Source organism: Leptinotarsa decemlineata, unplaced genomic scaffold, assembly GCF_025532065.1.
Source record: "Leptinotarsa decemlineata unplaced genomic scaffold, Ldec_3_MD MMD2_tig00001064_RagTag_RagTag, whole genome shotgun sequence".
NCBI lineage: Eukaryota > Metazoa > Arthropoda > Insecta > Coleoptera > Chrysomelidae > Leptinotarsa > Leptinotarsa decemlineata.
Genome location: NW_027412558.1, coordinates 10,398,719 through 10,417,294, shown reverse-complemented (window position 1 = coordinate 10,417,294; position 18,576 = coordinate 10,398,719). Strand labels below are relative to the sequence as shown.

Genomic DNA, 18,576 nt, shown 5'->3' with positions numbered 1-18,576 from the left:
ATAACCTCACTTGCCAATAAAGTCTTGAGTTCAAACCAAAACATTGACCAGATTAACCACAACGACCAAGATAAACTGACAAAATAAAGAGTCAGAAAAACGTACTGCAATAAAACCAGCGACCGACCGAGACAATCAACGTGAGTTAAAGCGACCAATTAAAACACGCATTTCCATTTCACTTTTCCAGCGTGCAGACTCATCTTTCCTTCCATTTCATTAAACCGATGCCATTTTCATAATAGACGAAACGTCCTGGGACCCTAAATACACAACAGTGTCAGCGGTATTCGATCTCGAAATTGTTCAGTGTCGCTCAGAGGCTGATGCCAACTTATGATAATGGTCCTCTGGACGACGCCATTTTGATGGAGACAGAGAAGAAGGATATCTGATATCTGACTCATTGTTGCACATTACTGTTGCGCCTTCTGCTTTGTGCAATATCGAATGACAAAGATGAAAGCAAGATTGTTGCCATACCCAATTCAGTCAACATTCCATCAAGATGGTGAATCTATTCATCATAACGAAATTCATATTCAGCACAATCGATATAGTTTTCATTTATAGTTCAATTGATTGAATTTAAGGGGGAAACAAAATTCTCAAAAGTTTTTCATTTCATTTATACATAGGTACTATGTTTTTGAAAACATTAGGTAATTGGTCCAAAACAAAGTGAAAAATTCAACATTTTGACATATTTTATTTTTGATAAATTCCAATGGTTATAATTGGTTATTTGGAACATATTCTTTGGATTTTTTAAGAACAAAACACAAACACTACAGGAAAACTCTAAAGACGCTGTAAGAGTCCTCAAAATGAAAGAGTCCTTAAACAGTGAAGTTAGAGGTATACTGAGTTGAACCTCGAAACGATGAGCAGTCACAGACCGTCGCGTATTTCTGATATGTAGCGCTCTTGGTGGAATCAAATATGCAAAGTCACTTGAACACCTCCCGTGAAAGTATCTATAGAAGAGTAAAAAACCTCCAACCTTTCTTCGATGTTCCAGACTATCAAGGTTGCAAGTGATGTTCGAGTCTCCAGTGAGGCGGATGGCTCTTTTCTGGATGGCAGCAGCGTCAGGGTATGCTCAGGGGCGGAGCTCCATACATGTGGTATTAAATAAATTGGCGAAAGAATGCTAAAATCTACCGATGACTGTGTTGTTTAATGATGAACCATTGATCATAGACAGTTTTTGATGTGAAACATCTATAGCCGCACGTGAAAGTGATTTCTGGCGTGGCGACACATGCCATGGCGACGGATCACCATGCACAAGCGACTGTGCAATTCTCTATTCACTGCTTCGACGTTACTCTATATATCTCGCCACACTGAGCGCGGATACATACAGTGCCTTCATTTCAAAACTTCCCACCCCTAGTACTTCGTTTAGCAGGGAGAATTTGCCGTAGGCAAAAAACACGTCAATTTAGATATCCAGGAGGGAAGTTTAAAACCAGTGCCGGTGGTATTTAAGGTTCAACCCCCTTACCCCTAGGTACCCCCACTTAATAATTTTAAATGGCACCCCCTATCTTGTAACACATCATTTTCAAGATCTTAAAAACCCTCACTCAACCCTGTTTAGAAAACTGAAATTTGTTGATCCGTTCTCGTAAAATAGGGCAAAAACAAAATGAATTATAACAAAATTCAAAAATTTATGGAACCGCTACCACTGACTCAATAACGGTATTATGTCTCTTTTTTACAGAGTTTTTTGCTTCAGCTGAAAGTGAGATAGGGGCACACAGTTGCTTCTTGGCGTCAGTTACAATTAAATAGTGAAAACATTTATCAGAATTGGTTATTCTTGATTTTAAACTATTTATCAAGTGGTGTCAGTTGCACTGAGAGTAATACAAATCGTAATGGCGTACACTTTACAAGAAAGAACTGAAATTATTTTCATTTATGGTGCTGAAGGCAGGTGTGCTTGTAGGACAGCCCGGGTTTTTAATGAAAGGCATGCAGGCCAAAATGTAAGTCACCCATATGTTCTAGACCTTGTTCAAAAATTTGAAGAGACCGGTTCTGTGTGCAACAAAGCAGTAAAGCAGCCGAGAGTTCTTACGGAAGCCGCACAGATTGAGATTTAAGGCCAATTCGCCGTTGAGCCTCCTACTTCAATTTCGAAAGTCGCTAAGTTAGTAAATATTTCAGTTGATTCTATACACAAACTTTTAAAACTAAACAAGATGTTTCCTTAGAGCAACTCAGTGAGGATGACTTTGATAGGAGAATTGAACTTTGTGAAATAATGACTGCGAGAATTCAAAATGACCCGAATTTAATAAAAATAAAAAATATTTGCTTCAGTGATGAATCAACTTTTTTTCTTAATGGCTTTGTAAATAAGCATAACTGTAGATACTGGGATAATGAAAATACGCAATACCCACAAAAAATAAACGCCTGGGCTGGAATTCTGGGAAACGAAATAATTGGCCCTATTTTTATTGAAGAAAATTCAACTGGTCAATTGTATTTGAACTTATTGGAAAATGTAATCAATCCACTTATAACACAGTCTTCAGAACGCCAAGTTGATGAAGAAAACAACCCGCTCTTGGATTTATTTTTTATTATAATTAATTTTCTTTTTGTCCTATTTTACGAGAACGGATCAACCAATTTCAGTTTTCTAAACGGGGTTGAGTGAGAATTTTTAAGATCTTTAAAATGATGTGTTACAAGGGGCGCCATTTAAAATTATTAAGTGGGGGTAGATAGGGGTAAGGGGTTTAAACCTAAAATACCACTGGCACTGGTTTTAAACTTCCCTCCTGGATATCTAAATTGACGTGTTTTTTGCCTACGGCAAATTCTCCCTGCTAAACGAAGTACTAGGGGTGGGAAGTTTTGAAATGAAGGCACTGTATATTGTATACAGTTGTGTTTGCTACAGTTCACATATGCTGTATTTTACTAAATAAATACAATTTGAAAATAATTAAAAATAAAATAGGTCTTGCAGTGATATTTTAGGAAGTGAAAAATCTACTACAAAGAAAGTAAAATTACACTACGACACACTATCAAGTCATCAGTTAGTTGATTATATTTTTTATATTTAATAAGTAAAGTGTGCATTTATCTGTCCTTTGAGCCCGTATATATTTGGTCAGTCTCAAGGGTCAGAAAATGTTGAATTTACTCTCGTGGTGGAATAAAATTTACACAAGTTTTATAGCATGTAATACTTTTAAAATAATTATTAATTAATTTTAATTTCATTCTGATGAAAAATAATGCACTTTAACACTTGCTTGAAGAATAAATTTCATAAAGACTGACAAAATTGTATTTCAAAATCAACTAATACTATTCATTATTAATTTTCTAACGATGGTGGAATTTATATTGAAACATTTATTATTGATATTTATAATTCAAGATCTTTAGTTAGTAATATATTGCAATTCTTGAATTTATTAGTATATTGGAGCCACATTAAAATTTTTCCATGTATATTTAGATTACATAATTTTTTATAAATATTTCAGTTCCAAAGCAAATGAACTTTAAACGTTCAAGCCAGTCTCGATATACCTACACCGTAGGTTTAATGGACTGACGCCTATCAGAAAACAACTACTCCCCTGGCTAATACCACGAAGGGCGTTGGATTATATCCGATTTGTTTACTGCCAGTCTTCAAGCATAGCCCACTGACTAATAAGAAAGTGTTTCTTCCTTATTCAGAGGAATCGGGCAAATTATGGATATGCAGTTGGTTAGTACCTCGTCCACTAAATGGAGTGACATTTTGTGATGTTCGCTCCAACTTCGGAAGAGGAATGAAATACTCTGAAAGAATACCGATTTTCAATTGTGGAATATCATTGACTTTAGGTCGATGATGGTCAATATCTTGCACTAATGAGTGGGTATTAAGCCCGAAACCGGTCTGCAAGTGTGCCCGTTCCAGAATTGAAGGTCGACTCTTGTATTGCCAATTGCATATTCAGGAAATTTTCTGTGAAGATTCCTGCACTGACGCCTGTCGGATATAATCCAACGCCCTTCGTGGTATTAGCCAGGGGAGTAGTTCTTTTCTGATAGACGTCAGTCCATTAAACCTACGGTATAGGTATATCGAGACTGGCTTGAACATTTAAAGTTCATTTCTTTAGATTTGTTTACTACCAGTCATAGCCAAGCATAGCCCACTGACTAATAAGAGAATATTTCAGTACCCAAAAATATCTCACAAGCTAATAGCCCTGCAAGCTCCCTTTCAGAAAGAGGCAAGAGTTACAAAAAAAGAATTGAAAGTTTCAACAATATCTGGGAAGTAATACATTCTTAGGTTGAAACCTCTAGACTTTTACCTGTTTCAATGATCGAAGACGACAAAATCCGTGCTGGTAGGCCGTGGTGGAATGGAACTTGTAGTATCAAACGTTTCGTCTTCTACTGCGGTGGACATCTTCAGTGGTATATGTGTTGACTGCGAAGACGAAGGTAGTATCTCGAAATCTCAGCAATTTAATCAGTTAGTAAGTCGTTGCTGAGACTTCGGAAAACTACGAAACGGTTAGTAATACAAGTGCCACTCGACCACAGAATACCAGCTCGGATTTTGTTATCTGTAATCATGACTCAGGCAGTGAAAGACTATGGGGCAATCGAAAGTAGAATCACGATTATAAACATTGATTTTTGCTAAAAAAAAAGGCAAGTCAAAAATGCTTTACTAATTTTCTCTTCTTGTTTTTTTTTTAATAAAAATGCCACAAGACTTCAAATTGAAAATGAAAACGGAATTCATACAACAAGTTATCAAATGCGCAGCTAATTTTGTAACAACATAATCCATCGTTACAAATTCTCTCCACAGACCGTGAGGTCAAAAGCCAACGTCGAATCTATAAATATGATATCGAAAACGGCCACTAAATATTTACCCCAAATAATGGAACAAAACTCCCTATCCATAGTTCCATAACTTTTTGGATTAAACGGACACTACATTTTCCACGTTCCCAGCATCTGGCCGAAAGGACCAAAACGTTCCTTCGTTAATTATGTCGCATGTTCCCGAACGTAGGCCAGTCTCTTGAGGAAAAGAAATGTTCCGCATGTGTATATGCGAACATACGAGTAGAGTGATTTCCAAGTTGGACCGCTTTACGTCAGGATTCTAACTAAATACGATCAGTGACGAATTTCAAATATATTTTTAAATTCCCCGTATAGATACATACGTATGAGAAATTTTGAAACGTTCAAATCTCCCAACGTACCTACTCAATGGGTTCTGGTAAATAACTGCCAGAAAACACTTACTTCCCTGGCTAAAACCACGCTGGACATTGAATTATATCCGACAGACATTTATGCAAGTTACCTTACAGAGGATAGTGTGGCAGATGTTTTTCGATTGTCCAGCAGCAGGACTAGAAATCAATCGAGTAGAACACTTTCAGGCCGGGAAAGAAGTTGATGGTTCCAATCAAGGACACAATACGGTTATTCGACGAAGCATTCCCAGCAGATATAACCGCCATATTCGCTCATTGTTCGTCATCAACTTATTTCCAGGAAGATGGTGTTTTTACGAATAAACCGCAATGGGCAGTCCATACAATCCGGCGGTTGCAAACTTTTTCATTGAAAATTTGGAACAACAGGCCTTAGAGCAAGCTGTTGTGAAACCATATTGTTGACTACGTTATGTTGATGACACGTCCAATATGGTGAAGAACGATTATTTATTATATCTAAACTCAAAACCAAATTCATAATGGAATTATAAATCCAAGAGATTCTAGCCTTTTTAAATGTTACTGTGAACAGACGTGAAGATGGTACATTGGGGTGTACAAGAAACTAACCCAAATAGATAGTTACCTGAACAAAAACTCTAACCATCAGCCACAACAAAAGAGAGGGTTAACTAAATAGTTGATCAAAAAAAGCATGACGTATATGTAAACCTGAGAATAAAACGACGTGAAACCAGTATTTAGGCCAACGAAAACTATCAGAAAAAGTCTAAGGTTAGCCAAGAACTCCAGAGAACATTTAACAACGCCCGTGGTATACCGGATTCCTTTAGATGTGGGTCGGTCTACATTGGAACCACGAAAAGAAGTATAGGTAATCGCCCTCTGAACACAAGAGAAATTGTCGCCTCAAACAAACCGACAAATCAGCTGTATCCGAACATGCTCTCACCAAAGAGGGCACTCACTTCGTTATCTGATTTGAAGATACTCGATGAAACTCAAAATTACTATCCAAGAGTATATATATATATATATATATATATATATATATATATATATATATATATATATATATATATATATATATATATATATATATATATATATACAATTTCAGCATTGTAGTTGATAGGCGATCTTCCAATCCATGGAGAGAAGCGCTCTTGAAGTCCCAGCCGCGCGCTTCAATGAACAGGACCACATTACACCAGAAATAATAAGGTGCGTGCACAGAGCCGGCAGAATCCTGCGGCAAGAGCTGCGTACAATTCGAGACCGATAATGATCAACCCGTCTGGAAGAACTCAACACCGAAGACCAATCTGCATGGAGAATGCAGGAAGTCCTGAGGAAGAGCTGCCGAAAACTATGCACGTCAGTACACGATGAACAAGGAATCGTTTACACGGATCAAGAGAAAGCGGAAACATTTGCTGACAATTTGGAAAGACAGTGTAGAGAAAATAATGTCTCCAATATGACGAGGCGGAAGTAATCGAATACCAAGTCGAAAAGACGGTACGCAGGATAAGAAGACAGCGAAGAGACAACGCACAGCCCCTGGCATCAACATCCCCCAAGGAAGTGAAAGGCCTTGCCACTCGGAAAGCCCCGGACCCAGAACAAATTCCAAACAGGGCACTGAAATTCCTACCTAGGAATGGTATAGCGTCAATTACGAACATCATCAATGCTACACCATTTACTACAAAATTTTCCATACCCATATAAGGAGGCAACGGTCATCCATATCCCGAAGCCGATAAAAAAATCATTCATTCCCGGATAACGTCGGCCAATAAGCTTAACCCCTTCATTGAACATAGTGGCAAAACGGGTCATTGAAAAGACTAGAGGACCAAACCAACGAACTAGGAATTTTACCAGACGAACAGTTCAGTTTAGATCTGAACACTCAACAGGGCTACAAGTACTGACGGTAGTAGACTATGCGACTGAAGGTTTCAACCTGGGCCAAGGATACCACACCGGAGCAAAATTCCTAGACGTCTCCAAGGCGTTGACAGAGTGTGGCACGACGGACTACTAGCCAAAATGACCAATTTTTGCTACTCGAAACAAATGGTAATACTGATCGAATCTTTTCTAGCAGACCTGGCTTGCCGTTGCAGAGTAGGATACCAGCTCTCTACCAAGCGACTACTGAAAGCAGGGGTCCCCCCACAAGCTGTAGTTCTTTCCACGCACCTCTTCTCGGTATACACAGCAGACGTACCCAAGCAAGCGAACAACTTCAACAAGTTAACACTCTACGCGGACGACACAGTTCTACTGGCGAGATCCACTAACCACGCGCAAGTCATCAGATACTTACAACAGCAAGCGGACAGATAGAGCAATGGGCCAACCTTTGGAAAATCAGTATAAACCCTGACAAGAATCAGGCGATACTGTTCATCCGGAAGGAAACGTAATCTTCAACGGACTAGAGATTCGGTCTACCAACTAAGCAAGATACCTGGTAGTCACCCTCAACAGGGGACTAACTTTCAGGTCCCACATACGGTAGAGGTAGAGACTAGGGCTGGCGAGAGCCGCTCGACAAAACTTATATCCAATTAAAAGCCGCAGGAGTAACATTGGTCCTGCAAACCCGAAAAATAGCTTTGTCACATTTATCTACGACCGTGAAGGTTCACATTCTTTGACCAAATATCACTTTTACTCAACTATTGAATTGCCACTTTTTATTACTGGCCTACGAATAGTAGTGATCGCGATCAGTTTGTGAGCTTCTGACCCTCATTTTCCGACCGATTTCCCAAACTAGTTCGACGTCGAAGGCGAGAGAAAATGGCGTGTTCGTTTTCTAATTAAATTTCCCGAATCCCGGTCCCCGCTAACGATCTAATTATCCTGTTCGGCTCCGTTACATTGTTATTAATAAATGTCCGGCACGATTTATTGGACTCCATGAGATTAAACGGAGTATCAAGACATATTAGCAGAGTTTTCATTGAAAAACGACTAACGGAAATCCCCGAAAGTACTAAATATTGATTTATTAGCGTATTTGTTTCAATGAGTCGTTTCTTGCAGAAAGATTAAATGGGAATGCCTGGCGTTTAACGACGCTAACAAAACACTATATCCATACGTCAGACCTGTAATGCTTTTTATTTCATTATGTCAAATGAATCAACTCATCCTTTACTCAATTCGCGGCCGGTAAATCGAACATTACGGTACTTGATACCGTAATGTATTGAAGATGGAAGTGATGTTTTATTTTCGACTTTTGAGCAATTTTCACTCAGAATTTGCACGAAATGTACAAGCTGTTTAAACTATTTTTTCCATTTCAAGGAAAACTGAGATTTTAATAATGAAAATAACTGTCATAACTCAAAGTTATAGCCAACTAAAAAAATACGTAATGTGCGCTCATCTCTAATATTTTAATAGGGAAAAACATCCACGGCTACACATATACTCAACCAACCCGAGTAAATAAATAATGATCTATAATTTTGAAATAGATTCCAAATTACGTTTTTTATACTATTTGCTTCACCAAAAAAATAAATATAGTTTAAAAAACTAAAAAACACGCGTTTGAAGAACATCGAACTAAAAAGTTAAAAATAATCTTTAAAAAAATAAGCTTAAAACAATAACGAAAGAAAAATACTAGTATTACTGTGAAAAAAGCGAGGGGCGCTGTATATACAAAAAATATGGCACAAAGCGTGTTTTCAGTCTTTTTCAACTATATTTATTTTATCTAAACTTTGGGATCAATCAGCCGTATATTGATTAGAAAAATGACCATTGATATTTTCCGATTCCGGAGAGGGAGTCTGAAAATACTTTTTTCAAATGAAGAAATACATGTAAAGTGAGTTCGAATTATATCAAGGAGGTTACGTACGGCGCCATCTGCCCACGAATAGATCAAGCAATAATGTCGATAATTCTGGAGTTACAAACAAACATACAGGTGAAGCTAATGAAAGCTTGATGTTTAGTAAATTTCATTTCATCTGAATCTTATCGTTTAGACAATTTTGCTTTATAGATTTTTTCTGCCAACTTTAGTAAATGAACGCAAGTAAACGTAAACGCAAGCGAGACATAAGTGGAACCACCTATTGGTGTGACATCCGAGTCAACTTGCCAATTTTTTATGTCAGTGTTGGTGGTTTGACCAATCAACCGACAACTGCGGTATCAGAAATTTAGGAAGATATCCGGAAATGCAATCGGAAAAGAGATCCACATATTTCTGGAAATTATATGAAATCAAGAAAGGTTAATGCAGTCAAGCTGCTAGAAAATATTTTCATGAAAAATAAATAGACAAGTACTATTCTGATCATTCCCATATTGATTTCGATTTACTGTTTATGAAACCACTTACCTTTAATGGCCTTTTTATAGTGACGGTCTCTATCGTTGTAGTTGGCTGCGACATGTTTCTGTAACAAAAAAAAGAGGTGATATCACAAAATCATTACTCAAAGTGTTCATTTTAAAAAAAATTATGAACTCTTCACCTGTAGATAGAAAAAAATTAATGGGTGCATATAATAAAAGTTTAAGCGATTTGATGAAAGATATTTGAAAAAAATATCAATGGAGGTCTTTAGTGAAACAATGATTTCTAGAGTTTGACTGTGCGTTTGTGTGGACAAAAACGTCTTTTTTTACCCAGATTGTGATAAACTTCAGCTAACATTTAAAGTTTAATTTGTTTAAATCGATTCATTAATAAAAAATTATATCGATTTGAAGCAACACATGTTTCACTATAAAAAAGCTTCCTCAGGCGTGTTCATACTAACTGAATTCTATCGAATTAGTACTTCATATAAAATTTGAATCATATGAACTTCTGCCTATATACTTAATAACTGATATTTTCACCTAATTTCAGTAATTATCAATTTGCATCTTAGAAAAACGATTCAATAAAGTTTTTAATTCTATTTGGCCATTCGGTAAAAATCAGTTTTTTTAATTTATTGATTTCCAATCCCTCCAAAAGATTGAGTTGCAAACATTTCTCTTCCAAATGTAAAACGTCATAATCATGAATGAACTCGTGTCTTTCTATCAGAAGATGGTTTGAAAATATGGAATTGGTCTCTTTTATTCTTTGGGATAAGGCTCTTTCCGTTTGACCAATGTAAAGTTGTGGCAACAACCACAATTCAATTTGTTCAATGCAATTTATTTTGTATCTGTGTACAGTGGAGTATGTGATTTTCACAATATATATGTATACAAATATATAGATATATAATGGGATAATTTGTGCTGGTTCCTCTGCCTAAATAAAAATGGCTTGTGCCGCAATATTACACTCTCATTCCATTTATAATAGTGTGAACAAAGATATGCAAATCTGTTGAGTGAATGGAGAAGGGTAGAAATAGAATCAAGCAGCGTTACCTATAAAAATTTGTTTTGAAGGTGGCTATGTTGAATATATACATTTGAGTCTGCTTTGCTTTAAATTTAATAAAATTTTTACATTCTTTCAGTTAGTTTTGGAGGCTATTGTATATTTTTGTATCAAAATAAAGGATATTGCTGTGAGTGTGAGTTTTACTGAATCTAGGTCAACCTATATACTACTGACGTATCCGACCGTGGGGGTTTATCTTTATTGTTTCTGATGAATTTAGTAGAATTACTATTTGTTCTGTATGCCATGGCCAAGTGCCTCTTTTCCAAAAAACGAGCGACCTCATTGGTTCTTCCTACTCAGTTTTGATTTTTAAACACGACTTATTTACGCTTAAGTGGAAGATCATGATCTACTAATGCTTTCATTTCAGATCAGGAATTCTGCCCTTTATTTTATTAACAGTAAACAATTGTTGTTGCTTTTGTATCATCATGTATTGTTGATGAAATGATATACGGATACTGATGAATTATTTGGCAGAATTTCTCTCTTACCATTTGATCAGAAAGATCACTCCCCAAATTAGCTCATCGACTTGGTGAAGAAGCTGAACTCATTCTACAAACTATTTCATTTGGAGACCGGCATACTCGTAGAATAAGCTTCCGAGACGATTTTTTCAAATCAATATAATCTCCAGTGTTACAAATCTAATGTAAATTGCTATTTTCACATAGGCACCGCTTTCTGAACATTTTAAAAACGTTTTCTTTTGTTTTATCCAATTAAATGTGTTGTTCTGGCATATACTGATCGATTGAGAATTTGGTACTCTATATATTGATGCTGTTCATTTTTATTCAATATTCAATTTTTTGCCACTTTTTAGCTTATTGCTATACGATGTCGTTGAATGATTTACGGCTAATTTGGCATTGGAACCTTCGCCAATAAGGACTAGGCACAAACGACCTTCGTCTACTTCTTCGAATCCCGAGCACACAATTTTTGTGCAGGCGGAATCAATCGACTTGTGTTACGTTGGCAAAAGTGGACTGATTGAAATGGCACGTATTTCGAATAAATTGAAGAAGTATTCACTGAGATATTGCAGTTTAACGTATATTCATAAAAACGGACAAAACTTTAGAAACAACCTAATATAACTACTTGTTTTTTCTGAGAGGCGTCAGTTTATCGACGCCCTTGTCAAAGTCCTATAATGTGGATGATAACTATTCAGTACGTGACTACTGTGTGTTTTCTTGATGAATAAGTCTATAAATATTTCCCTTGTGGTTATATTAAATATGTATTATTTACACTCTTAATCATCACAGACTTTGTAATGTGTTATTGTTTGTTATGCATGCTAAGTACTCTAGAAAATAATACGCAACTGTAAATTAAACAGAAACTAGATGTGGCAATAATACCTATTTCCTAATTGACAAAACATTAGGACATTTCGAATATAACCAGTTTCTACATCTTGGTAATTTCCAGGAGCATTATAAATCTTTTCAAATTTTGAGGCAGTATCATTCTATTTATTGTTTTATATTTTAATAATGATAAGAAACATACAATGTGTAAAAGCCAAATGGAATATATTCATTATTTCGGTTACTGTGCATATTTGAAAAAATCCCGAAACACGTCAAATGTAAATTATAATTTTACATTCTTCAACGTAAACATGCCACCCCTACCGTCAACCCCTTTCGAATGACATTTACAACCCCCAATTTTTTGAATGGGAAGTATAGGTTTATTACATATCGTTTGAAAGGTCTCTTCGTTCTCTATTGAAAAATGTTTTCGCTTTCAAGTTTATTGCAAAAATTAAGATAAAATGAATTAAAATCATGTGGTTACCGAAATTCCATAAAATACACTCGAAAACTAAAATGTAATATAAAACGTGATGACATATAGAATACGAAAAAGAACTATGGATGTTAACGGAGTAGATGTTCAAAATGTTCACCGCCAACGTCTTGGCAACATCCTAATCTCAAATTAAACTGTCTTCTAACATTATTTAACATATCAGGCTTGACCAACCTAATCGCAAGCGTTATTAATTTTTTTTGAGTCATTCAAATCGAAGGATGAGTTTCGTACACATTGCTCTTTATATATGTCCACAAAAAGAAATCTAATGATAAAAGATCAGGTGATCGCGCTGGCCTCGCCTCCCTATCCACCGATTGGGAAATGTTGTATCGAGGTCTTGCCGGACATTAACTTGGTAATGTGTTGGTGCTCCATCCTGCTGAAATCATATCGTATTCACTAAAACTTGAGGGTTTCCTGGATCAGGATATAAATTTTCTACTTTAAATTGGATAACATCATATTCAGTACCAATTTGGTACTGAAGAGCCTTAAGGCAAGTGTCTTAAGGCGAAACATCGATGTATACCAGTGAGGATGACAGTGTTCCATGTAAGTGCAATTTGTTACCATTCATTTAAAGTAGAACTCATGTGATTGATATCTGATTTTTATTCCACAACGAATATTTGAAATACAAACTGAGTAGAGAAAAGTATCTTCTGTATAATTCAGTGTTCATATAGAAGTATTTGTTTCGAAAGATTTTTTTCTTTCATGTAATTCAATGTTTATATGAAAGTAGCTGTTTCAGGAGGACTTTCTTTCAGTTTGTGTCTGAAAGTTACTTCTTTGCATGATCTACACATTCATGTATAGAGTAACTTATTTTCAAATTGATTACTTCTTTCCTTTCTTTGGAAGATTCCCTCACCCTTTTTTTGTATCAAGATGGAGTAGTAGAAAGCCAAAAACTTTCTTTCCCAAAAATTAATCACTCCTAAAAATATAACCCCTTCAATTCAAATAAATTTGCTATACTTGGAATAACATCAGTTTGAAGTAGTGCAAAATAATTATCGCCATTCAAGTTATCCTCAATGAAAAAGGGACCAATGATATGGTTTCCTACAATCCCTGCCCAAACATTAACCTTTTGTGGGCACTGCGTGTGTTCTTGTCTCATCCAGTGAGGATTTTCCGTTGACCAGTAGCGGCCGATTAGCATGACTGTTAAGAGACAAAGTACACTCATTAGAAAATATAGCGTCTTCTAATTGGATGATTTTGTTATCTATTATGTCCATCATTTGCTCAGAAAAATAAGTTTTATCAAAATCGTCTTCCATGAGATCCTGAGTAGGTATCATTTTATATGGATGCATTTTATTTTCTTTCAATATGTTTACTATCGATGTATGGCTTTGAATGTAGTGAATGTCTGTCTACTCGATGTATGTAATTTTTCCCCACTCATTGTATTGGCAGCTGCTTCTTTAATCTACCCCACATGGCCAAACTCGCGAAACTGCTTCCCTATTTTGCTTATTGTTTCTTGAGATATGGGTGGCAAATTAGGAAATTTCTCATGAAATAGGCGAGCTACTTCCTCTCGTGTTCGGGTTTTATCTCCGTAACTAATCATTTGTCAGACTTGAAGTTAACGAACTTTAAACTTAAATTAAAATACTGACAACTAATATTGTAACATACAAAACAAGTTGGCAAAGCATTTTAAACTAACGTTGCCACAAAAATTATTTACAGTTTTTCAAAGGATACCATCTATAAAGAACATTGCTATGGTTTTTGCCTACTTTCATATTATCAATACCTCAACATGAAATGAGTTTTGAGTATATTGCAATAAGTTTTGAGTGTATTTTATCGAATTTCGGTAACCACATGATTTTAGTTATTATTTTGTTTATTTCATTTGATCTTAATTGTTGCAATAAACTTGAGCACGATAATATTTTTGAATAGAGAATGAAGAGACCTTTCAAACCATATATCACAAGGATATACTTCTCGTTTAAAAAATTGGTGGTCACAAGACCCCCTTTTCCATTTAATTTTTTTCCGAGATGGCGCCCAGTCGCCATCTGAAAAGTTTCATCTGTCAATTTCACTTCAGATTAAATTCATGTATTAATTTCATTATCCCAAATTTCTATTTTTTGAGTTGACCCGTTCAGAAAATAAAAGGGGGGGCATTAAAGAAATGCACTGTATATTGTCGTCCAAACTATGAAACATTTCAGCTGAATCGGTTGAGTATGACTGCTTGAAATTCAGTTGCAATATTTCACACAAACCAACAAATTTTCATACAAACATTGAAAATTCAATAAAAGCTTGCAATAAAATTTATTTGCAAAATATGACACAAACTAGCAATCATAAAAACATTCTTAGATGAATAAAAGCATGTAAAAATAATTTGCAATATATATTACAATAATATTTCCTTTAAATCGAAAAATACACTGAGATCTATACTTCACATACAAAACCTGAAAACATGCAGAAAAAAAAATTAAAAAATTATTACGTACCTAATCTTGTGGGGATCAAGTAAAATGGGCATTTCAAAATAAGAGTTTCAAAATTGATTGTGGACACTTTTCCGAACAGCAACTTTCAAAAATTGAAACTTAAACGATATAAACTGCCGCACTGTCGTAAAGAAATATAGGAAAAGTAACAGATTTGCAATAACGATATTAGTGAGCACCCTGTAGTACATGTGATTTGAAGCATGTAAAATAAAAGTTCCTAATACAGAGGAAAGTTATAAAAAAGGTTGGTTGTAATTGTTTTTTGCCTTCTGATGACGGAAACGGAAATATTAACAAAAGTGAGATAATATATTCAGTATTTATTATCGAAGCAAAGTTCAATACAAGTTTGAAAGTAAAGATGGTGTCCCCTTTCCCTACGAGACGCCATCTATGGAATCGACAAAAAAATCAACCCTCGAATATCAAAGATAAACGAGGCTCCCGAAGGCGGTCAGTTGTGATGTTATGTTTCGACATCGGCCACCGATCAAGATTCAGCCTCTGACTTCGCTGCTTTTTTTACTGCAAGGCAACTAGACAAATTTGTGATCCAACACCAAAAGGCACTGTTTCGACCTGCAAAAATCTCCTCAGTGGTAGTGAACCAATTAACCGGTGGGGATATATGTGGAATCGACAGAAAACTTAAAGATAAACCGTCGCGCCGGCTTACAACTGACAGTCTTGGGGAACATCGGTTATCTTTAATATTCGTCATACCCTCCAATTATTTTCTGCTACTTTGTCTAAAAACCAATACATTCTATTGTTTTCAATAATCTTTTATTATTTGTCAACTGATTGCATGTCAGCTTGTATAAAAACATTTAATAATTTATCTACATCGTAATAACAATCAACCATCGAGTATTTAACGGCGAATGTAGTTCGGAACAAACAGAAATATTAATCTGAAAATATAAATACATCAGAGCGCTCATCAAAAATAATTATTATCAATTCAAATTATCGCTTGTGTTGATGAATTATGCATGAACACTTGTTTATAATCAAAAATATGTAATACAAATAGAATAAACGAGTTCTCATCGGAACTAAAATTTTCAGGATATCTCATCGAGATTTATATATATTATGCACTATTAATTTCCGTTCTCGAGGTTTCTATCATCATAAGTTTTATTATTTACTGGTTAGGAAAGCAATTGAAGTTTAAAGCTCAAAAATGACAGCTCTAAAAATGAAATTCTTTTAAATGGAAACATATTCGAACATTACTGAGTTGAATAAAATTTACATGCTTGGAATATATGAATTACTAGTTGTTGTCTGCGACTTTGCCAGCGTAAAATTTGGTATGTCATATTAAGTTTCGTGACAGACCATTTCAAAGAAGTAGTTACAATATTTTTTTATTCACCAAAAACCTCAGGTTTCCATCTTGAAAACTGACGAAATTCAATACAATCTTTGAACCCCTATTTTTCCCTTTTGGGGGTGGAAAATCCTTGATATAAGAGCGGGCAACAGCTAGTAATTTATATTTTTACTTTCAAAATACAGCAACTGAAAAAACATGTCAACTGTACTAAGTAATGAATAGCTTCCAGAATCGAATTATATTACCAATAAAGAAATTCGCAAAACTAACACAACCGTCAACGACATCTGCCCTCATGCGTCTGCCCGCGTTCGAGTCGCGTTCTCAGCGATGGCGCTTCATTGCTTAGAGCGTCCCTCTACTTCCGCGCATCGTACCCCGTCGTCTTACAGTAGATGCGATGCGCAATGGCTTACTGCGTTGCGTCATGTTACTCTTATCGTGATAACTTTTGAACGATTCATCCAAATCACTTAGTGTAAAAGACAACGTTTATCTAAATTAAATACTTTAAACGACAATTGTATCAATTTTTATAAGAATTTGATAGATATTCTAAAATTTGCATTGTAAAAAAGTATCCGATTTAATTTTATTGATGGTTCAGTATTTTGCATATAGTGGCTACCACATAAGAGGTAGAGATATGCTTTCGTGGACTTTTATTTAGAACTATTTGAAATAAACAATATTACATACAGTACATTATCCAAGATAGCAAGGCTCTCAGGGAGCAAGAATTTTTCCGACTTACTTAATACTTATCGTTCTATTATGACCAAAATTACAAAAAACCTTTGTAAGCTGTATGTATAAGCTGTATTTATGTTAAGTTTCATCTAAATCTGTTCAGTCGTTTAGACGTGAAAGAGCCTCAACCAAAACTTTTTCATTACGGGATATGTTGTCACTCAAAGACACAAAGTTCGGAGTATCTTCAATATAAAGAATTAAAATGTGGAAGACAAAAAGGTGTACACTTGATATATCATATTCATGACATATTTATATATAAATAATTTTCATTAAAATTTTGTACTGATCGGAAGTACGTATTTCTAGACAGAAATATCTGAAAGTGCTGCACAGTAATTTTGAAACACCGACTGAATATAATTTAGGAATTTACATGAGGAATTCCATAAATGCCAGGATTGGATTAATTACTTTTCTGTGACTTGTTCTTCGATGACTTATTTTTCGGTGAATTGTTTTCTGTGTATTCTTTTAGATGAACTGTTTTCGGTGAAATATATTTGGTGAACTATTTTCGGTGAACTGTTTTCGGTTAATTTACCGAACACCTTCAGATCTGATCTGAATAAAACAAACCTATGAAACAGTATTTTTGTTCTGAAGTGTGACAAGTGTGTCTAAATCCATTTCACGTCAGAGGTTCCAAATTGAAATTGGATTTTTGTGAATGTTACAACCGTCTTTCTGCAAACAATTTCAAAAAGTTCACTCGTTTCATCATCAATTACAAAAAAAAAAAACTACTTCTTTGGCTGGATGTAAGGCGGCGATTCCTCTTGCTTTTTCTAATGAAAGTCAAACTAATAAACCGTTTGATGAACATGCTAGGTAATAGTTAAAATTCAATTAACAGCAGTTCCATCACTTATACGAAACTCGTTTCAAAATATCATTTAGTGCAGTCGTGTCAAAGATACGCCCCGCAGACCGCATTCCCCTCCCCCCTCGGCCGTATCACTACGGCCCGCGATCGCATTGTGTCACAAAAAGAGGCGCGTACCTAGACAAGCGAGAAATTGTTAGTTAGGTACATACCTACCTCTTTAGTTCTAGTAACGCCATCTCTTAGCAACAAGTGGAAATACCCCATTAAACAATATAATCTCCCACGCGCTTCAAGTCTAGACTAGAACCTTCCTTATCGATATAAAAGGAGTGTGTCGGCGCGACGTGAGTCTGTCGAGTCGAGTAATCGAAGCGATACGGTCAGAGAAGGATTCTAGTTGTAATGTGAAGTAGTGATTGTGAAGTCTGGTGATTGTGAAGGTATTGTGCATTTGTTTGTGTCGGGCGTTGATAGTGAGTGCAGAGTTTTCCGGTGTATATTTTTTCATAGAATGTAAAGGTGAAACACTGTGTTTGATTTGCAATCAAACAGTTGCACAAGACTTACGAATCAACTTTCCAAATTAATTCTCAAAATAATTACAACTAATATGATACCTGACA

At 35.6% G+C, this 18,576-nt stretch overlaps 1 protein-coding gene across 1 annotated transcript in view; it reads right to left on the bottom strand.

The window, feature by feature from the left end:
- The window catches only part of LOC111508333 (transmembrane protein 47), a 351,117-nt gene that overhangs the window by 289,865 nt on the left and 42,676 nt on the right, over nucleotides 1-18,576 (bottom strand). The window contains exon 2 of the mRNA XM_074175654.1: nucleotides 9,634-9,691. Within this exon, the coding sequence (XP_074031755.1) occupies nucleotides 9,634-9,691 (58 nt within the window). The remainder of the gene's footprint in view (nucleotides 1-9,633; nucleotides 9,692-18,576) is intronic.